This window comes from Chenopodium quinoa, unplaced genomic scaffold, assembly GCF_001683475.1.
Source record: "Chenopodium quinoa cultivar QQ74 unplaced genomic scaffold, ASM168347v1, whole genome shotgun sequence".
Taxonomy (NCBI): domain Eukaryota; kingdom Viridiplantae; phylum Streptophyta; class Magnoliopsida; order Caryophyllales; family Amaranthaceae; genus Chenopodium; species Chenopodium quinoa.
Genome location: NW_018745024.1, coordinates 9,160,206 through 9,182,848, shown reverse-complemented (window position 1 = coordinate 9,182,848; position 22,643 = coordinate 9,160,206). Strand labels below are relative to the sequence as shown.

General features: G+C 33.6%; 2 protein-coding genes and 1 long non-coding RNA gene across 3 annotated transcripts; 2 read left to right on the top strand and 1 right to left on the bottom strand.

The window, feature by feature from the left end:
• Positions 1 to 8,727: 8,727 nt before the first annotated feature.
• On the top strand, positions 8,728 to 9,309 carry LOC110708911 (protein ASPARTIC PROTEASE IN GUARD CELL 1-like). The gene has a single exon (XM_021887136.1). The coding sequence runs from the start codon at positions 8,728 to 8,730 to the stop codon at positions 9,307 to 9,309; it is 582 nt and encodes a 193-aa protein (XP_021742828.1).
• Positions 9,310 to 10,364: 1,055 nt separating this feature from the next.
• On the bottom strand, positions 10,365 to 21,699 carry LOC110708540 (bifunctional 3-dehydroquinate dehydratase/shikimate dehydrogenase, chloroplastic-like). Its single transcript, XM_021886680.1, has 10 exons — positions 21,468 to 21,699; positions 17,097 to 17,202; positions 15,517 to 15,735; positions 14,817 to 15,163; positions 14,358 to 14,421; positions 13,441 to 13,549; positions 13,213 to 13,341; positions 12,573 to 12,721; positions 11,099 to 11,261; positions 10,365 to 10,865 (listed from the first exon to the last, which is right to left on the bottom strand). The coding sequence occupies exons 1-10, from the start codon at positions 21,677 to 21,679 to the stop codon at positions 10,819 to 10,821; spliced, it is 1,545 nt and encodes a 514-aa protein (XP_021742372.1). The 5' UTR covers positions 21,680 to 21,699; the 3' UTR covers positions 10,365 to 10,818.
• LOC110708541 lies at positions 18,770 to 21,461 on the top strand. Its single transcript, XR_002508756.1, has 3 exons — positions 18,770 to 19,025; positions 19,476 to 19,921; positions 20,066 to 21,461. It is a non-coding gene; the product is annotated as an uncharacterized LOC110708541 (long non-coding RNA).
• Positions 21,700 to 22,643: the final 944 nt, after the last annotated feature.

The window sequence follows — 22,643 nt, the reverse complement described above, 5'->3', positions numbered from 1 at the left end:
TGGGGTTGATCCTTGGTAACTTTTGTCGTGAGTTTGTCAAATCATGTTAAAACGTTTTCGGTGCAAAGTTTGAATAGTGGGATCCGAGGTAGGTTAACCAAAATTTGAATGCTTAAAAGTAAAATGGTGAATGGGGTCGACAATAGGACGTTTTATTAGTAGGGAGTGGGCCAAAGTTATCGGATTTTTAAATGAAAGAATAACATTTATGTATGATGATGATGTTGGTTTGCATGGATCGACTTATGATTAATTCTAGTGGAACATTATTTTCTTTTTGATTTCCTTTTTAGGTAATAGGTCCACTCTTTAGTCTATTTTGACATTTTTTTAGAATGGTACTACACTAAAATGTGGAATTAGTTAGGAGTTATGATGCTCTTTAAAAAGATCTAATTGGATGTTTTTAGAATACAATCATAGAGTTAATTTACCGGCATTAAATCTCATCTCTCGAATCTCGACTTAACCATTTATAAATTAACCTGCCTATTGAAACTAGGCCTAAATATCAATTCTCATCTCTCGAATCTCGAACCAATATTGCTAAACTCATACATAAAAGATCTGCGCAAATCTAGTTGCATAGCATTAAATCAATAATAGGAAATTAATCAAGCATTGATAATCAACAAAAATAAATTACCCTCTTCATATTATTTATGGATCCCCACAAACCCTAGAAAGAAAACTACTCACACATAATTAATATAAAGAGAATAATAGTATAAAATTAATAAGGAAACAAAATAATAAATCTTGTGAAAAAGTAGTTTAGAAAAAAGAAAACTAAAACTAAAAGAAACGAAACTAAAAACTACTTAAAACTAAACTAAGAGAACTTGCCTAACTCCAAGCCTATGTACTACTTCCTAATATATAGGAAAGAAACCCACAAATCCTACTCTTAGTAAAACTCCAAAAGCAGCCGTTCACCACTTCTTTGAGCCCGATAATTCATGCCCATCAGTTAAGGGATTGGGCTTTAATTAACAAAGCCCATCTGGCTTTCAAATCAGCGTGAGTGTTCAGCGCCCGATCGGGCCAGGCCTCGAATGATCGGGCCCGGTCAGCATGAGTTGGGCTTCAATGTTCCGTTCTCTTTTGTTCTTGGACTTGGTATTTTAGAGTTCATTAGCCCAAATTCATTCACTTGTTTGGTCTGTCGTGATATAATAACTTGTAAAATCTTGGACCTTCTCTCGTATCAAACCCTTAGTTGCCGGATTTAATTTCTCTAACTCGGCCTTGGGCTTTAAATATATGGTCATAAAATACGATTCGACTCTAATATTTTTGTAGTGGCTCAATAAGCTCGGAAATTGACATAAATCTGTAAATTCCTACAAAATAATACCAACTCTACAAAAACACTAGAAAACATATATTAGTAATAAAAATAGCTCCGTAGAGCTCAAATAAGCACAAATATGACCATGGGATAGGGAAAAAAATATATATAAAATAGACTCATCAAACTCTCCAAAGCCAAACCTTTGCTTGTCCCTAAGCAAAACAATGAATAAATAAATCAATACTTCACCCTAAAAATAATTTAAATCAATAAGTATAATTCAAGGCAAATCCGATAAATATGTATCAAAGTCAACCAATCAAATCCATCTAACTACCAATCTTCCCTAACAATTGTCAAATAGAGAAAATCACAAGAGCATATAGAATTCAAGACTAATGCTCACACACTCAACTCTCATTTATGTAGGTTTTCCTAATGTGATATTATTTTTATTCTTTCTAAAATCTAAATTTTTTTGGCTATGATTGAAATACAATAGTCAAGGTATTTTTATATCTGATTTTATCATTAAAAGCTTACATACTTTCCAAAGTAAAGGCAAATCAAGATTGAGATGACAATATAACTTATGTCATTGCTTATATATCTTTTAGTATATAGTTATTATTTATTAATGATTAATTGATTAATTTTTTTTTTTGCTGATTTTAAATTGGGTATTTGACATTAAAAGTTTTAATGCAATGGAGGAGGTGCCTCTATTATATATACTACCTCCATTAACGGTTATTTGCAACATTTGCCATTTTGGGTGCTATCTATTATGTGCAACAATTTTTTTCCTTCCATTTTTAGTAACTTTTTGCCAACAAAATGACCATATTACCCTTACTTAAACAACTTAGACATCTAATTAAATTACTAACATGATTTAACTCTTTACCAAATTGTAGGGAATAATTTCAAGCCTTTAAAATCCCACTAGCTTGAACCCTACTGTGATCATACACCGAATACGGTGGCGTCCAAAAGGGAAGAAGATAGAGCAAAAGAGTCGCCAACAAGTTTTTAAGGAACTTGTAAACCATCACGAGGTGAAGGTTACACCCCTTAACGATCCAAGAGATCGTCAACTCCATAAGGTCATGAACCAAATAAGGGTTCAGGGATGATGGTACAAATCCAACCTAAAAGAGATTGAACCTGCCCTAATAATAGGCCTCTACTTTATTCTGCTCGTATTCATGTGCGCTTTCTGACTAACATGCAATCAATAGGATTAACCCTAAACCTGTTTAATCTATGTTGGTTGAATATTAATGCACAAACAAATCTATTATTGGCGATCACTTGAATTATAATCAAAATTAACCCTAAACAAGATTATTAATTATCTTATTAAGCATGATTGCAAGTACAAAATTCCCTTTAAACATGCAATAAAAGGTGATCAAGCAATAAAATAAAATAATGAGCATCAAGCAACATAATCAATAATATCAATAATAATTATAATCATCATAAAATTATAATCATAATCAAAACAATAATAATCATTATCAAAATAATAATAATAATAATAATAATAATAATAATAATAATAATATTCATAATCATCATAAATTATAACAATTATAATCATTATCATGTTCATGTTAATATTAAAGCATAATAGTAGCAAGATCCTAGGCATGATACTAACAAGATTAATAACAAACCCTAGCATGTCACTAAACAATAAAAATCAAATCTTTAGCCCTAACATGATACTAACATGAATAAATATTAGGAAGAACAATAGAAAGCATCGTACTTTTAATCATACTTGATATTAAATTTACCCTAAACATGATACTAGGAATATCATAATAACAATGTAAACATGATTTCTACATCATAATATCAATAAATCAATTAAAGTACTTACTTGGATGCCTCGTACCTCTTTCTAATTACAAAATACACACGTTAGTAACTTCAAGGAAAAATAATAATCAAAGCAATTAAATTAAATAATTGAAATAGAGATTTGGGACCAAACCCTCAGAAATTAAAACCTTTCACGTCTAGGGCGAAGGCAACTTCGAATATGGCTAGGTGTATCAAGATCTTGTGAATGCGGAATTTTATATTTGAGAAAAGCCTAGTTTAGAAAAAGAGAGAGAGAATAATCAAGAAAATCTTGATGAGAGTTGGTGAATTGAAATAAGAATTGATGAAATCTGGTTATCGAAAACGAAGTTTAATACGTTATTTATAGAGAAAATCAGCCAAAAAGATAAAATTAACAAAACAGAGTATGGCGCACGCAAAACGAGGTTGGCGCCAGGAATTGGCCATTGGCGCCAGGCCTGGTTCCAGGCGCCAATGCCTGGAGTCAGGCGCCAAGCCTATTTTTAACGCATTTTTGTTTTTATCATATCTTTTGATCCGTAAGTCCAAATAAGGCATATAATATGTCGTTGGAAAGCTCTTAAAGCCTACTTTCCAACACAATTAGAATCAGATTAAAATATTTTTTAGATAAAAAGATATGGCCAAAATAGTGGAAGGGTGTCAGTTTTGGATAAAGTTTCATTTCTCATTCATATCTTTTTCGTTATAACTCGGATTTAATATTATAATATATCATTGGAAAGATAATTTAAAGATCTATCCAACCATATAAAATTTGGATAAATATTATGAGGCACAAAAATAATATCTGACTGTCTTTGAACATGTTTAAATCCGAATAGAATTAGGACTTTAAAAAAGGAAAGTTTTATAAAAAAGGAAAGTTTATATTTAAATCAAATTCCTTAATCTTATCTTTTCAAAAAAGGATTATTAAGATATTTTAGAAACTTATAGAAGATTCTAATCAATCCTAATTAGTTTAGGAATAGGATTAAACCTTTGGACCCTCCTCATGATCATTGGGTCGTAGGTAAAATCCGGTTTGGGCGCAGTTTAGTATTTTGGCCATAACTTCCTCAATATTCATCGGAATTGGGCTTATAATATATCGTTGGAAAAGTCTTTGCAAACCTCATCCAACTACACCACTATTGGACCCATATCATGGACCAACCAAACTGGATTGGCTGTTTTCTTAAAATAAAGTTTTCAAAAACAGATAGAAGAGAAAAGAAATAAACTTTCCGCAACACTAGACCTTTCCACACTTCGTTTCATTCGATTATGATTCGACGTGAAAGACACTCATCACCGGGTTTGGTTTTGGGGAGACACAAATGGGTGTCTACACTAATGAATCTGATTATTGTAATCAATTTCACCAAAAATCATACATCTTCATCAAAACCATTCATCTCCCTAACTCTTCTTCAATTGAAAAATCTCCAAAATTCAAACCCTAATTCTACAATTTTGTTCATCTTCCCCCTTCTCTCTCCTCTTGCGATTTGGGTTTGTCTGGCCGTGGGTTCGAGTTCGTGGGTCTGGTCGTGGATCCGAGCTCGTGGGTCTGGTCGTGGGTTAACGTTCGTGGGTCTGGGTTCGAGTTCGTGGGTCTGGTCGTTGATCCGAGTTCGTGGGTTTGGGTATAGGTGGTGGTCGTGGGTTTATGGGTGTTGCGTGAGTTTCGTGGGGATGGGTTTTAGATCTGGTTTGTGGGGGTGGCCTGAGTTTCGTGGGGGTGGTTCGTGTGGGGGTGGCCTGAGTTTCGTGTTGGTTAATTTGTTGGGTTTGTGGTGGTTTAGGGTGGGTTGTGGTGGTTTGCTGGGTTCGTGGGTGGTTTGTTAGGTTCGTGGTGGGGTGTTGGGGGGTTTTGGCTGGGTTCGTGGTTGGGTTTCGGTGGTTTTGGGGGTGGTTTTAGGTTCTAAGTATCGGTGGGTTGGGTGGTTCTGGTGGTTGTCGGTGGTGTTGGTGGTGGTTCTGGTTCAGGGTTTAGGTGGTTATGGGTTTTTTTTTTTTTTTTTTTTTTAAAGTAAGATTAATACTTAATCAAGTGCCCTTAGTGTTCAATAATGATGCTTTAAAAGTTTTGCCTAGGAGTCCACGCATATTCCCTTTGTTGCAGATAACTGTTAATGGAGGAAGTAAACAATATATTGGACTTTGGGCTAAATACAAACCCCAATAAGGCAATAACCTTATACAATGATCCATAGTCTACTATCCATTTAGGTGAGAGTGCCCAAATTAGTGGGCCTTATGTCCAACAAACTCCTATGAATGCAAAATTAAAGTATACTATTTATTCTTGAGCAATTTTCACCCATTTTTATAGTTATATATGTGCAATGAATTAGCATGGTGGACAAATTACCAAAGGGCTTTTCAATTATTCTGATGCATCATATACTGTATTAATCTGCATACTAGCCATTAAGTTATCGGGGACAAGCGGACCATCTACGGCCCACGTTCGGGGACAAGCGGACCATCTACGGCCCACGTCCGGGGACAAGCGGACCATCTACGGCCCACATCCGGGGACAAGCGGACCATCTACAACCCAAATTTAAGTTTATTTTTATTAATATGACATAAAAATTACATATTCAATCAAGATTTTATGTTAAAAATTATTATGCCAATAAAAGAGGTAGTATTAATCACATTCGTTTGGTTAAGGCCAGCCATGGTTGATTGCTTCGTGAGCTACGGTGGGCGGGCGAGGAGTCAGATGACTAGTTTTCATGTGACTGTTCAGACTTGAACAAGGTTTTTGCTTAACACAATTAAGTGTGATCAACTTACAAATAAAATTAATGCTTAAGACTCACCTTAATAAAATTTTCAAATCAAATAGATAATCCAAATTTCTTAGGGAAAATTCTTAAACATCTCTTCATCTCTTGCTTAATGACTGAACACCAAAAGTGTGATCAACTTACAAATACAAAAGAAATATGTTGTATGATTGGGCACCAAAAAATAACAGTCAAATGAAGAGTAGAGTTAACTTTAGAAGTATGTTGTATCTATACTTTATATATTAAAAAACGTTTCTAAATATGTTTATGTGCCACGTGGCACCCTTGCCACGTCATCATATTCATATTTGAAAAAAACCTATCATGAGATTCGAACCCACAACCTCAAAAATACACATTAAATGACTTACCATCTCATCTACATAAAATAATCATGCTTTATATTCGACTCATAAATATATATGGATTGTAGATCTGAACCTTTAAGAACTGCAGTTCTTACAAAAAAGTTATTTTGATAATAATTATGTTTTTATTTTCATTACATTATAAATTTTATACAAATAACATGTTTATATAAATAATCAATAGTTGTTCAATAAATAATTTATTCAAAGATTTAATGCAAAACTATTAAAAACAAACAAATAATGAATAAATAAATAATAAATAATGAATATATCTATTTAATTACAAGTGTTCAAAGTAACAACCCGGAGCATTGCTCGGGCCACACACTTGCTCAATTTCTATTTTTTTACACTATTCATTCGTCCTACTTTGACTAATGTTTGTGATTTACACATAAGAAAAAATATAGTCTTGTGGGTACTTGTTGGAATCGTTTTAATAAATGGATTATTAATTTTCAATTGTTAGAATTTATACTTATTGATAATTAAAGATTTTATTGATCAAAGATTAACATCGTCATTCGTGTCCAAGAAAAATGGAGCAAGTATTTAAAAACGGAGGGAGTATTAAAAGTATAATAAACAATATGGAGTGGTTACCAACAAATATGACATGATATTATTAGGAAAACATAAAAACTGAGGTAATTAACTATTCCGTATTCAAGTATTATTCATCAAAAGATTCTAAACCTTATAGCGTGACAAAAAAAAAGAGAGTCTAAATACTTCATTACAATTTTGAGTTTTGACATATTATTTTAACGTAAAAGGGAAATACTATATACACACATACAAACAATATATTTTTGAGTTATATGCAATGCATAATACAGATGTATACTTAATTATTACAGATTACATGATGTGTTCTATTCACTTGATTTTCACTAATCTGAACTAATCTGAATTTATTTTAGTTGTAATTTGAACTTGAATAACTCTTATTAGAACTTATTTTCCTGAACTTAACTTATCTGAACTTATGTTTCCTTAACTTAACTTATCTGAACTTATTAGACATGAAATAAGTGAAAATAAAGTGAACAAAACCTACCATTACTATATATGATTTCATGATTAATTACTTGTTGAGTTGTTGATTTTTTTTTTTTTTTTTTGGTATGAATTTTATTCAGCAATATCTTTCTATAACATGGACACATACACTTCGTACTATATTGTAGACGCACTGTTAATTACATTTCTAGAGTTGTACCTTGTACTCTATTGTCTCCATGGGTCATAGTAGGAAGTAAATCACCCTGTAAAAAAAAAGGAAATAAATCACAACAATTTTAATGTATGTAAATATGATCTCTTTTTTCCTATTGGGTTGGAGATTATACCTCAAAGGCTACTCATAATTTTGGAAATAAATCACTTTTAATTTAATAGCTTTCACACTATACATGCATGTCTAAGAACAGAAATACAAGTTAAACGTTACGCATTTAATTATAATTATTGTAATTATTGTCACATTTTTTTCCCTTTATAGTAGCCATAAATGGGTTACAAACTTACAAAATATATCATCTTTCATTTGCATTATTCATTCCAAGGCTATCAAACGTTCCCTAGGAAAAAATAAAAATAAAAAATGGCACCAACAAATTTCATTTTTTTCTTATACATTATTACAACATCCATCATATTCCCTAAAACAAGCTCATTTTCTTTGCCAATGATCCCCATAGACTCTAGTGAATTACTAATCGTACCTCAAAGTTTAACCACCCAACAACGCCACCAATTCCTTATGAATATATCTTTGTCACGAGCATCAACATATCGTAAAAGAAGGGGCTCGGGCTCAAGTACAAACTCACTCGAATCCACCGTATGGTGGAGGCTAAGCAATTTTTTTGTAACACAAGTCTTCTTTGGCACAAGCTCAAATCTTTTCGGCCCTTATCTTCTTATAGACAGCGGGGATGACAATACTTGGATACAATGCGACGGATGCAACCCATGTTTCGAGGTAAGTGGTGGAAACCCTAGAGTTCAAAATTCTTTAACGTATAAATTACTTAGCTCTGATGATCCGCGATGTGAACCTAAATACATTTATGATAGTTCATGTGGGTACTTGAATGAATATATGGGCGGGTCAGTGTCTACCTCTGGTCCGATGGGGACGGACACATTTTTATTCCTTAATCCGGAAACCCAAAAACCCGAATTTATTCAAGATCTAGCATTCGGGTGCGGTCTCATCAACAAGAACATCAACTTCGGGCGAAATGATGGGCCTGACAATACAATTGGAGGGTTATTTGGGCTTGCACCCGGCCCAAGTTCATTCATTACCCAACTTGATGCCCAAACTCAAGGGAAGTTTTCCTTTTGTCTCACATCTTGGGCCGAACCAGACCTTGGAAGATCTACAATGTATTTTGGTGATGCGGCCAAGCTAGAAGGACCTAATGTCCAACAAATTCCTATGAATTCAAAAGATAAATACCATATATATTTCACTGGTATAAGTGTAAACGGAAATAGACTCTCATTTGATGCTTCTATATGTGCATTAACAGATGGTGACCCTTCTAAAGGCACAGGGTTCTTCGTCGACTCGGGTGCACCACCCACAATACTACCTACAACGGTATATCAACCCCTACGTGCAGCCATGGTTGACTACTTCGCTCAATATGGTTGGCAGACGATTGGTGAACAAGCCTTTGATCTTTGCTACACGTCGACTCCTAAAGAGGGCCAAAGCTATCCATCCGTGGTCTTTCACTTTTCGAAAGGTGACCAAGGAGGGGAGGTCGATTGGACAATGGACAAGGACAACATGTTTGTTAAGCTCGATGCAATCGATGGTTTTTGTATGGTGGTTGGCCAAGTTCCTGATCCTGGACCTTGCCTCCTTGGTGCTTATCAACTAGCTAACTTTAAGCTCTCATTTGACGTCAAAAATGAGATTTTATCTTTTGCTCCTCAGAGATGCCAAGAGAATCTTTAGCTTCATTTTAAAATCAAATTTGTTATTGTTCTTGTTAATTTACCATGTTAACGTAAATTAGTTTATGCTCATGGTGTGTTTAGAGGACATAACTATATATAAAAATGTTTTGTTCAAATAAATTAATAAAGCTATTTTGCTATGTTTAGGAAATATTTTATGATGATCAATATGTTATTGAACTTTTGTGAGTTACCCTTACCGGCCTTTCGCCGGCCAAATAGACACTCATCAAAAACCGCTTTATACATAGACATTTATCAACTGCTCAATAGTACAAAGCTCCAAAAATATTTAAGACGACCCTATTACATAGACATTTATCAATTGCTCAATAGTTCTATAATCATCTACTCCTAATTTATCCCCGTGATCAATATTTACAAGGTTTATTAACTATAAATAATGATCCTCTGCATTATTAGCTGTGTACTTAAGTAGCATTATAGCAAATTAAAATCAATGCCAGAAAATATTTATAGTTTAAAACTAACAACGAATTAGTTCAGCCCTTGTCATTAAAACTGGAAAAGTTTAGAAATGGTGGTGCTAATATAACTTATCCTTGAGATATTAAACGAAACCTTGATAAGTTCGTATCAATATAAATCTCTTAAATATCCAAATTTCAGATAATTTATTAATACAAAATTAAAGATGAACTAGAAACAATTGGTAATAAGAAGTTATGTTCTGATCAACTTTGATCAGAATTTATTTGGTAAAATATGATCTGTTAGTACAAGAACAAGTATTCATAGGTAATAATCACGAGTAAGCGAATTTGTACAATGTTAAACAACGATTTTTATAGATTTTTTGTTAAGTCAGGTACATATTGGATTGAGTCTAAGCTCACTTATCCCAGGTAATTAAACACAGAACATTGTAGCCGCGATACTGAGACCATCAGACCACGAGTTCAGAAGTAGGTAGTTCTATTACTCCATTCACCTTGCTGCACCTAAATTTGGATTTCAACCTTAAATATAAAGCTTATTATGTAGGTCATGTAACAGAGTTCTTTTAGGCTTTTAGCTACTAAAACTGCATTGTGATACAACGTGCTATTATATACGACCTGTAGTTTTTGATTACTTCCAAACCACAAATGCTAACTCGAGAGCAAGCAGCCTTAAAAATGTCACTGTCAACAGTAATACAGGTTTAATCAAACACAATGTGATGCGCAGTAAGTTGTACCCGGAACCTACTCACCATTGCAGGGATAAAATGATACATAACTTATTCTATACTGGAGGGAAAAGCAGGAACAGAAACAACGGGATAAACCAAGAGCCACCCCCCCCCCCCCCTTGTAAAAAATAAGATACATTGGCCTATACGCCCTCTATAATGGCTTTGCTCTACAAAGCAGCCTCCAGTTTTGTAGCCTCGTGCCATTTGACAAAAAAAAAAGTTTCAGGTTCACCGTGCTTACATAAGAAATTACACAATTTGGTACAAAAGAATCACTTGGAAATATAATGGAAATACCTAATAAATCCGTCATTGCGTGCTCTTTGCCAGGACTGACTTCATTAGTTCCTTTGGGGCTGTATTTATAGGCAATACAAAAGTCAGCAAGGGCAGAAGAAACATATCAGATGATCAGCAGAAACATAGCAATAATACTAATCAATCAAGTGGAATCGAAGAATTCATAAAGGGTGTTGCTTTAATATGGGATTGATATTTTGGTTAACTTTGCCAGAATCGATAATATAATCTTGTCGATGGCATAAGTTAGAGAAAGTGAGAAACAAGCATATCTTGTTATGAATCTTACCTGGCAAACCAGTGAACTTTTCATACTGTCTGAAGGCTTGATTAGCAAGCATTTCTGTTCCATATACAATAACGGCTCCTGTTTCTTGAGCTTCTTTAAGGAGTCTTGTTAATTTTGGTGTATAAACCGCATCAAAAACAAGAGCATAATTCTTCAAAGCTTTCTGTCGAAGAACACATAGGAAAGAAACATAGTTCAACTTGATGGTGAATCAAAACTGAGCATGAACAAATGTAAAATGTTCACATTACTGGAGAGCAGGAGACAAAGCAATATTTATGTACAGCTATCGCAGGATTTGCAGCTTTCATAATGCTACTATATCAGGCATAACCACATATATGTCATATTTATAATGATGATTTGCCAAATGCTGCAAATTTTTAAATGGGAAAAAATAGATAAATAAAAACAAACGACCTTCATGCCTCCATGTCTACTCCAAAACTGGCTTAGTGTTGAGGTTGATGTAAGAATTTACCAGGATGGTACAGAAAAGATGTCAATATCATATCATACTCTTCCATCTGGTGATCCAGATATTACACTGATGTAGTTCCAACACCTCAAAATTCAGAACATTTATTTACTTGTAATTCACTAAATTACTTTATTTCATCTTTATGGCTAGAGATAATTTGATAAACAATTAGAAATAAGTTGATAAACAATAGGGCCAAGTAGGGAAAGGTCTCATAACAAATGAGTACCTAAGCACAACAGCCACTCAGTTTATACATGGGCACAGGACAAGCAAAGAACTATCTAATGGAAATGGAATTCCTAAGTTTATCTGCTGAGATGCACAGATCAGGGATACGGCTATAATGTGGGAAGAAAAAAGAAGTGTATGGTGGTGGTGGAGGGAGAGAGAGAGAGAGAGAGAGAGAGAGAGAGAGAGAGAGAGAGAGAGAGAGAGAGGGGGGGGGGGGGTTGTGCCTTAACGTATCACTATTTTGTCACACGTAAACACTTTTCCCAGGCATCTGATAAAAGGTGACATTTTTTTGCCAAGGTGACTAGTATTTCTGGATAATTGAGCAGTTTGTAGCATCCATATTGCGATTGTTTTACTTCCTAAATAAATCCAGATATAGTAAACAATGGCTATACGCCTATACTTAAGGATGAGATTAGACGAGGGCACCATCTAAAACAAATCAACTAAACCGTTAATAGTTGCATGATGCTCTTGATTATGATAAAAAATATAGTGGTCAAATGTCTAAAACATTACCCTTTCAATAGGGGAGCAACATCTGTTGTGATACAACAAACTACGACATTTATCACAGAAATCATTTTGTATCCCACAGAAATCAAATAATCAAGGAAAGCATAGACTAAATAATTTACTGTTGAAACAATTAAATTTCCAGCAGAGCATAGGTAGAAATTATTGCATTTAACAATACTTGAAAATAACATAAGTAATAAAAGGTATATATGCATAAGAAAAAAGAGAGGGCTGAACCTTAGAAATAGGTGTTTCGGCTATTTTTGGTTTCATTCCAACAGATGTAGTATTTACAAGAATCATCCCTTCTTCTGGAGCAAAGTCATCTAGTTCATCAAGACTGATAGCTTTTCCTCCAACGCTACTAGCTAAATCCACAGCACTTGCTGATATCAAACAACAAGAAAGCAGGAACCCCTTTAGTACAAAACCAGAGATGTCAATATAATCTAAAACAAAATACAAAAAACAAAGGTTGTGTAGTAGAGACCTCTATCAACGCGTGATATCCAAAACAATTCTTATTCACTTCAAAGTTTCCTCTGAATTTAAAATAATAAAATATATGTATAGAAAAAAAAATATATCCTTGAGTGCTCCAAAACAATCAAAAGTTAAATATGAAAAAAATATATCCAGTGACATGAAATTTATAAATTCTTTTAATTTTCAGCAAGAAAGACGATATCTAGTATCTTTAACCAAAGAATGGCATCAAAATTATATTGTTTCCTCTGCAAGTTTGAAGCCCACATACACATAAATAATATGCCTAGATTACCAGTAAACCACTGTGTTTACTGCCGTAAGAGTAATAATAAAAAAATTATGTAACTGAGTTTGTCAGCCAATGTAACGCATTAAGGAAAATACTTACCAAGTGTGCGATTAGCTATGACCACCTTAGCTCCTTTAGCTTTTCCACCGTAGGCAAGTGCCTTTCCTGCACCACCAGCTCCAATAACAACAAAAAACTTTATCTGCCAAGGGTGATCTTGGTGCAATACTTCCACCTTCTAGACTTGCAAAAGGAACAACGTATTGTTATATGATAGTGTGAGGAAAGTATTTAAAGGGATACATAAAATGTAATTGATTAACAAACCTTGTAATCCTTCTTCAATAGCTTCAATAGCTCCCACATAATCAAAATTGTAACCTGCCAATTTCCCATCGCTTGGTCTTTTAACCAAGCAATTTACGGCTTCAATTGCCTATAGAATTTGGGGAAAGTCAGTTTCAACCAATAAACCATTAATTCGTGCCTTTAAGTGACAAGCATGGAATGTAAAGACAAAAGACTACGGTTCTGTTCTCTTTACGTATTTTAACTTCAGCTTTAATAAGGTCAAATTAGTTCTGATAAAATAAGAGCTAATAAGTTCAGATTAATGTGATAAGATAAGATCTAATTATAATTCATACTCCATACTCCCTCTGTTTTGCTGAGTGTTACTCAATTATTGTAACAACGCTTACCAATGAAAAGTGAAAAATGGGGACCATGCATCAATGCATGTGGGTACTTTTGCTTTAAAGAGGAAAGAGATGGAGAGTTAGGGAGTTATTAAATAAAATTGAGCCCACAAAGTGGGGTTGTAGGTGATTAAAAAATGAATAAAAGATTGCCATGAAAGGAATAAAGTAAAAGTGGGTTGAGCTTAAAAAAACGGATGAAAACGGAAAGTGAGTGAAACTTAGGCGGAGAGAACAATGCCTACAACCCTACACCAAATCAGATTTTGAAATGATGAATCTATGTAGCCCCTCACCTATATTTAGTATATAACCTCCCAAGGATAAAAATTGTAACTTATTAGATCATAAAATAGTCAGACAATTGCACAATGATAACCAGATAGACACTAAAGAGGGAAGTCCATGAGAAGAGGGAAGTCCATGAGAAGAGGAAAGGAGAAGCTCGTCCACTCTGAAGCTCTTAAGTTTCCAAGCAACGACCATGGGAATCATAGTATGAACAGACTTTATTCACAAAATCAAAGCTAAAGAGGGTTGGTATACCTTGGCTATGGGATCAACCTCTTCAGAGCACTCAAGTGCAGCCATCTTGTGAGGTATTGTGACACTGCACAATATGCATCATTGGATGAAAAATGTAGCATAGTATGAAATAACAAAAGAACTCTGTTTATTTGTTATCTAGAAAATGTAATGATTCATTAAATATGCCATTTCTAATTGCAAAAGGATGACATAATGTCATAAGTTAATCAAATGACTAACTTCACATTGACTAGTGTGGATATCAGCCACGGCACAAAATATCACAAATGGTGTGCTGATATCTGATTTATTTGTAGAGTTCATAATCAAGTTAATTAGAAAATTTCGTAAGAATTTTTTGGGACATAGACGTCTACAAATTTGCTTTCCCAAGGGTACATGAGATGTGGGTTATGAGTTTTGGAACTTACATAAACTATGATAGTAGTCAATGAGTAATTTGAAAGGTAGTGGTACCTGTATCCAACAAAATCAGTAGACGAATAGGTCTTCAAAAAGTTAGGTAAACTGTCCACCAGCAAAGGCAAATAGATTCCATCGAAGCCAACAGACTTAAATGCTGCGTTAAACATATGCGGACTCTTACTATGGCCAACAGGATTCCCAATTACTCCAAATACTTTAGTATCAGGCCCTATACGTCTGAAATTATACAAATCCAAGAGGTCTTTTATAGTAGGTTGGCCAGGAGCTGAAATTGCTCCTTCCTCAAGGGTACCAAAAGTAAGATATCCACCAAATTTGGCACAAAGTATCCTTGACATCAATCCTTTCTCGCGCATAACAAGTCCAATCATTGGAACCTGTAAATGTAAAGGTAAAATTCAATCAAACACTCAACAGAATAATAAAATCAAATATAATGAAGGTAATTCCCAATTTTGTATAATGTTAAAAAATTATTTTTCATAATATTTTGTGATATTGTAGATGAAATTATGTGGACTATTTTAAAACATATGGTCTGGTGTACAAATCAGAAACACAGAAACCTTATAGTAAGGCACTAAGGCATGCCTATAATCGCCCCCCCCCCTCTCTTGCCTGTATGAAAATTGAACTTAGGGCATCATGTTAAAAGATGTAAGTAGGATCAGTAATCTCCTTCCTAATTAAATGATAGATATTACACAAATAATCTTCTTTTGAAACACACCTGAGAATGTGTAAGTACTTGAAGAATACGTGCACAATCTGTAATATCTGTAGCGGTTGTTGCAATCTTTACAATGTCTGCTCCAGTTGCTTGTATCCTTGATACAAGATTTCCTATCTCTTCAACTGATGGTGTGCTTTGATAGTTATGAGAGGAAACAATAATCGCGGTTCTTGTAGGCTTCTTTCCACCAAAAGAGTCAAAGAACTCATCTGCTACCTACAAGAGGAAAATGATGAGACAATTTTTCTTTAGAAAGAATTCCTTACAAGCTTGATTTTCAAAAATTCAAGTTCCATCATCTAAACACAAACAACATAGGGAAGCAAATAACCCATGTAAGTTAATGATAAACATAAATGCCATCCATGTGTAATAAAAAATCCTAAGATTCATTCTAATCAAGTCCTATTGGTAATTGGTGAGACTTGAGTCAAGAGCTAAAGGAACACGATAGCTCTTTGATAAACATTATTTTAAAATACCCTACTAATGAGTACCTCATAAGAATTATCAGCTTCTCTACCATAAATATAGTGCCATACAGGCATACAGCATGTAGAGTCAGATAAAGTGTATAATTCCCTTTGCTTGTTTTATGTAAAGATAATCACAACATTAGAGGTCCAAAAAATAAATTCATTCTAATTCTATATGTCCTTTTAGGTTTCAAATGTGTTTCATGGCTCTCAATAGGGAAATACAAATAAATAAATAAATATAAATTCATTGACCTTGTAATGTCCTTACCTTATTTTAGGTACTTACTACCTCCAATTTTTTTTTTTTCTTCTCAATCTACACACTTTGCCTATTTGCATTATTCACATACTCATCCTGACCAATGTTTGTAACTTATACGTAAAGAATACATAGTTAAGTTATATCTTGTTAAATTAGTCTCAATATATACTTTCAAAGTATCAAGTTTTTATAATTTTTTCTTATGTATAATCAATTATACTAATGGTCAAAGTTGTGAGATGGCAACTCGGGAACCATAAAGTTAAACTATGGAAAAAGAATAGTCAGAGTTTATTAGAATCAAACCATACTAAGCCACAAAGATCCAAAATTAGGTCATATCTACTTATTATTGTTTACTTCTTTTAGATTTAATAGTGCATTAGTAAAATTAGATATTTGAAAAATACACATAGAGACAAACCTATAAAGACCCCACGTGAACAAAAATATGGTTTAAGTTTGGTCAAACCAAACCACATCAGAAACAACACCTTATTTAGGTGAAAACTGAAATGATAATGGCCAAATTTGGACTACTTAATTTATGGGGCAGATGGCATCATCTATCTAAAACATTGTTGTTCATCTTTATCCTTGTATCCTAGCCAAAGATGCTCCAGTCTCTAACATTAGCTTTAAGACTAGAGCAATGAGGTATACAAAGTACTAAGTATGCAACTCTATTGTTCATATATAAACATCTTTTACGTTTTGTTGCATTCTATTACTCAAATCAGCTAAACATACCTCCCACATCAACATGTTAACAACATGAAAACTTATATAATACTAATTTAGATCTACAATAAACAAAAGACAAAGGATAGTATAACCTTAAGCTCGACATCTATATAGTCAGCTCCTAGTTCCATGGCTCTGTACAACGCACTCCTTCGCTTGCTTTCATCACCGTCATACTGACCACCTTCCCATGTAGGTCTATAAATCATATGAACACTCATAAATGTTTATGAAAATGTAGTTTATATTTTATTACTTGATTTATGAGTTAAAAATCATTTTTACATTATACTATTACTTTGTTTTCCATTCCATATTAGAAAAATAAATAAATAAAACAAAACAAACAAACATTAGAGAAAAGCACACTACACATCCAAATATCATGTAATTAAATTAGAACTAGTTACTTCACGTCGCTGAAATGAAATTGTCAAAGGCATATAGGCAGAGTAAAGGATAGCATCTGCCTCATCTAAGCATGCATCTTCACCACTCTTTTGAAATGATTTGTTGCACTCTCCATAATAATTGGCATGTCAGGTTTCATTTATGAAAATAAAGGTGGAGATCCTACATAGATTGCACATACACACCATCAAAGACTCAACCAACCATAATCAATAATCAGTATTCACCAAATGTAAATAATTATCTCTCCCTAATTCAAGAATGACATGCTTTGACAATCCAAACTTTACAAGATTGCATATTGGGTGTGACTTCCCTCCCTAAAGCTTGCACATACATATCATCAAAGACTTAACAAACAATAATCAATTATCAGTATTCGTTGAATGTAAATAATTATCCCTCTCTAGTTCAAGAATGACATTCTTTGACAATCCCAACTTTACAAGATTATTGCATATTGGGAATGCCTCCCCTCCCCAAAGCATCATCTCACTTTGTATTTCTCTACTCTGAAGCACTATATCACTGGTAGGGTATAAAAAACGCACCTAGGTGCTATGCAAATGGGGGTACATTTCCTTAATTAAGCTAGGCAAAGTGCATTTAAAGAGGTGCAATTGAGGCACACATCTTTCATTACTATACCATTTTTTTTTAATTGCCTCTGCACCAAGCCCCCTATCTCTTTCTCCTTACTGCACCTTGAACTCTTTTTACACATTGAACACTATTACACATGGGTTTAGAACATCTGGCAATGGTTCGTTGAAGTCCGGGAAAATACTCTTTGGATAACTTAAATCATCTAATCTTTGAAATTCAGTCCAAGTAGCGCTTACCACATTGGTTTTGGTTTGCATATGGACATGGAAGTTAAAAAAAAACATAGCTTATCCAAACTTCTACAATGAAGCTTTGATGATTGTAATAGACTAACATTAGGAAGGGCAATATGGGAAGTCTAGTACTTTCAGGTTAGTAGTCCATGGCCTTAATATTAATAGGGGATAGTATATACAGTAGGACATTATGTGAATTGTGAGGAAAATATGTTGAGATAATGGTAACCTCAAGTTACTAGGAGAGCGATAACCTAAAGTTATCAGGAGAGTAATAGCCTAAAGCTATTAATCTATCACTTTTGTATCAAATTCTGCCATTATTAATCGAAATTCCAAGCTTTCATCTTATTATCCATATAATATACAAACCAAAAAATCAGTCTATCACAATGATGCTAAAAATGAGCTTTAAAGCACTTAATTACATTCTATTTCCCAAAATCAAAGTTTTGTTTAACGGATTTTGGTTCCCTTCGTTTCAAGAAAATGAAATTTATCATACTTCCTTTTTTGTTACATTCTCCCCGATAACCTTTTGACCAGTGCTCTTTCTTGGATTTCATTTTGCAGGACAATCAAAGCAATCTGGAAGCACAAATAGATGCATTATTGAATATTGAAAAGCAAATGAGACTTGCTGGAGATGTTGCTGGAACTAGAAAAGCTGTGTGTGACATTCTCCAGTTATGCTTTGAAGCTAAAGCCTGGAAAACCTGGAATGATCAGATTGTTGTTCTGTCAAAGCGCCGAGGCCAGCTCAAACAGGTACACATTGGTATTTTTGATGTTATGGTGAAATCAAAATGATGAGGATCATTTTTCTAGCTGTTAGCTTAGTGTATATTATACTTTAGTGAATTTATCATAATTGAAGCGGCTGTGGTTACGTAAATATGTTAATCTATGCTTTAAATGTGCAATGCAGTGAATAAGACGGACTTAAATGGTATTAGGTCATCACCACTGTATGCCTAGCTTGGTTTGGAGTAATGACTTGTTTCTATTGTGCTATGTTGATATTCTTGGAATTTTTAAGGAAATTGAGTAATTCGTTTGGATTAAAAATCCATATTATGGTTCAGGGTTCCCCAGACAGAAATCAAACAATACAATTGTTTATTGTTTAATTTTCTTTTTTAGTTACCTTGTAAATTGTAATCTTGGAGTCATAATTCCTTCATGAAGCATTTAATCAGGAGGTTCCTTTATTTATAGGCTGTGACAGCAATGGTGCAGCAAGCCATGGGTTACATGGATCAAACATCTGATCTTGATACTCATATAGAGCTCAATAGCTCATTAAAACATTGAATAGTGTATCTGCTGGGAAGGTAACCAGATATTATTGTGTTGAGCTTGTCTTTTGTTAAGTTATGCTCTTTCATACGTTTCATGTCTTATATTCTGTTTGTTACAGATATATGTTAAAATAGAAAAGGCATGGTTGATCAAGACCCTTGCTAATGTTAAGGAAGAACAAGGGCTTATCGACGAGGCTGCTGAATTGATGCAAGAGATCGCGGTAAGTGTGGTTTACTACTCTGTTTTTTTGGTAAAAGTTGTGTAATTGATCATCATTACACATATTTTTGTGATACTGCAGGTTGAAACCTTTTGGTGCAATGGCAAAAACTGAAAAGATTGCTTTTATTCTTGAGCAAGTATGCCCCATTTCTCGAGTTTGTTGGTTCCATTATCTCTTTTCCTAGCAGTAATTGTTCACTGTTGGAGATAAATGTTTCTACTTATTTTAGTCGTGTTTAACTGTTGATGAGTTAATATTTGGAAAATTTTCTGTTTATCAGGTTCGCCTTTGCTTAGACTTTAAAAACTATGTTTGGGCTCAAATCCTTTCTAGAAAAATCAGTCCCAGAGTTATTGATATTGATCCTTCAAAAGAAAAGAAAAAACCTAAGGAAGGTGATGCCATTATAGAATAGGCCCCTGCTAATATTCCATTGTTGCCAGAATTGAAGCGCATCTATTATGAATTGATGATTAGGTGAGTTCAAATATTGTTTTTACGGGGTGCTTAGTTCTGTTCTTGCTGGATATAGAATTTTCTTCTTTTTGCATAAATTTTTTTCCTTGGGATTAAAATTATAAACTAGTTTCATTTCTAATTAAGTAGATTTTGCCAGGTATCGTGACTTTTTTTTTTGTATTTTGTTTTGTTTTAGATATTGCAAAGTCAATATAATGTAGTTTTTTTCTTGAAATTTTGAGCTTGGAAAATTTCTGCACGTACCCATATTTCTTTTGTTGATTGTATGTTCTCAAATCGAGGGAGCCCCAATTCATCTTCATGATGAACAAAAAACGTTTATCTAGTGGCAATTCCGTAAATAAATTAATATAAAATCCTAGTCATCATGGCGTTTCTGTAAATAAATCAACATTACTAGGGTCCACATTTGACAAAAGTTTTTGATTTATTTACAAAAATGCCACTAGATAAACGTTTTTCAGTTTATCATGAAGATTACTCTTAGAGAGATTAAGGAGGTAGAGAGAAAAGACTAATGTATTGTAGGCAAAGTAAGTATAAACTTAAAGGGGTAAAATTTATGAGGGAAACTTTCTAGGCTAAAATTCTCTAATTCAGTTAGTTTGGTGGACAACCATAGATTACTTTCATCCCCTCTGTTCTCATTCTATCACTGCTCACCACATTAGCATCGTAACTTTACCAACCGATTCCAAGTCCAGTTACTTATTTTTTTTCTCTCTATGTTCCTCTACATCTCCTCGACCATTATCCTTTCTGCAATCCAAATTCACTTGCATGATCTCCAACTTTCTTACACCCTTAGACATCTTAAAGAAATAAAAGTTTAGATAGAGCTTGCATCCTTTGGAGACTGTTCTAGAATCTCGTCGCCCGTGACAGCACTTTTGGTGTCAAAAGTGTTGAAAACTATTGAATTGAATTCTTATATTGTAATGTGTATACTGAAATATGCAACCCATTAATTCACAATGCACAATAGTTCCAATATACAACAATCTAATCGTCAGAACAAAATTCTCACTACCCAAATCTTAAAACATCATATATATATATAATTCATGCTTCATGGATCAACCCAACCAACTAAAACAGAATCACACAATGCCCAAATTCATACTTTAAATCCCAAAAGTCAAGCTAAGTTTTCCAAAAATTCAATCAACAGACAAAATTAAAACTGCAAAAATAAAGATTACCTGAAAGTGATCAAAGTAGGCAAAGAACTGTTTTGAATCAAAAGCTGAAGATGATGATCTGGGTTGAAATTCTTCAAAAAATCTAATCGAAGCTCAACCAAATCAGCACCTTGTTCCTTAGCTTTGTTAACTTGAACCAACATTTGATCCGGGGTATCATTCATAATGGGTACACATATCAATGTCGGATTTCTTCCAATGCATTCCCCCATTTGAAGATTCAAGATTGCTAACTGAAACCCAGAAACACAATTATCGGTCCAATAACTCAATAATCTACCTTAGAAGAACCCTTAATTGAATATACTGACAATAGAATAAACGATTAACAATTACATTATGAAATTGATATTCGGTGATTTAAAAAGAAAACAACTTTACCTCAGAAGCTGCTTCAATGGAGGAGAGAGGAAGAGGGGAAGCACAAATTTGAAAAAATGGGAAATCTTTTTGGATTATCAAGTTTTTAGTGTAAGAGGTTAGGTGAAGGTGATTGAACTAGGGAGGGTAGTGGATGTGTTTGGTGAATTGGTGGGGAGGACGGAGTACTCTTGGAGATTTTTTTTTTTTTTTTTTTTTTTTTTAATTTTTTTTTATTTTTTTTTTAATGAAAATAAATAATCTCATCTTTGTGCAAATTAAAAAATAAATAAATTCACCTTTGTATAAATTGTACGTCATCCTTTTTAATGAATCTTGATTTGTTGGTGACCGAGTTTAGTAGGTTGTATGTCATGTGTCAAATCTTAATTGGTGCAATACCAAAAAAAAAAAAAAAAAAAACCTCAAGCCGAAAAACTCACTACTTTTTTTTCGGGTTTGGACACGATGTATCATGTTCAAAGCCTAATTTTGGAGATTGTCTACTCGTTTAGCTAATTGAGACTCATTAGAGGTTTTATCAAATAAAAAAAATAAAAAAAATTAATTGGAGTGTTTGGTAAATAGCCTTTTGGGTTTTAAAAGTTCTTTATTAAAAAATTTAAAATAATAAAAGTTTTTTAAATTAGCTTATCATTAACTATTTTTACTAAAATAACTTATTAAACATTTAACTCTTTTACGTATTACATACACCAAAATGACTAACAACTATTTAATAAACAACTAGTGTGTAGTACAAGTGATGATCCGGCCTCCGGGTCATTACTATAAATATATAAATAAATACCCCAA

Coding starts and splice junctions, on each gene's coding strand:
- LOC110708911 (XM_021887136.1), top strand. CDS start 8,728: ATGTATTTTGGTGATGCGGCCAAGCTAGAAGGACCTAATGTCCAACAA.
- LOC110708540 (XM_021886680.1), bottom strand. CDS start 21,679: ATGGGGGAATGCATTGGAAGAAATCCGACATTGATATGTGTACCCATT. Junction 17,203..21,467: donor CCTACTTTGATCACTTTCAG/GTAATCTTTATT, acceptor TATGATTTATAG/ACCTACATGGGAAGGTGGTC. Junction 12,722..13,212: donor CATAGCTAATCGCACACTTG/GTAAGTATTTTC, acceptor GTTTGATATCAG/CAAGTGCTGTGGATTTAGCT.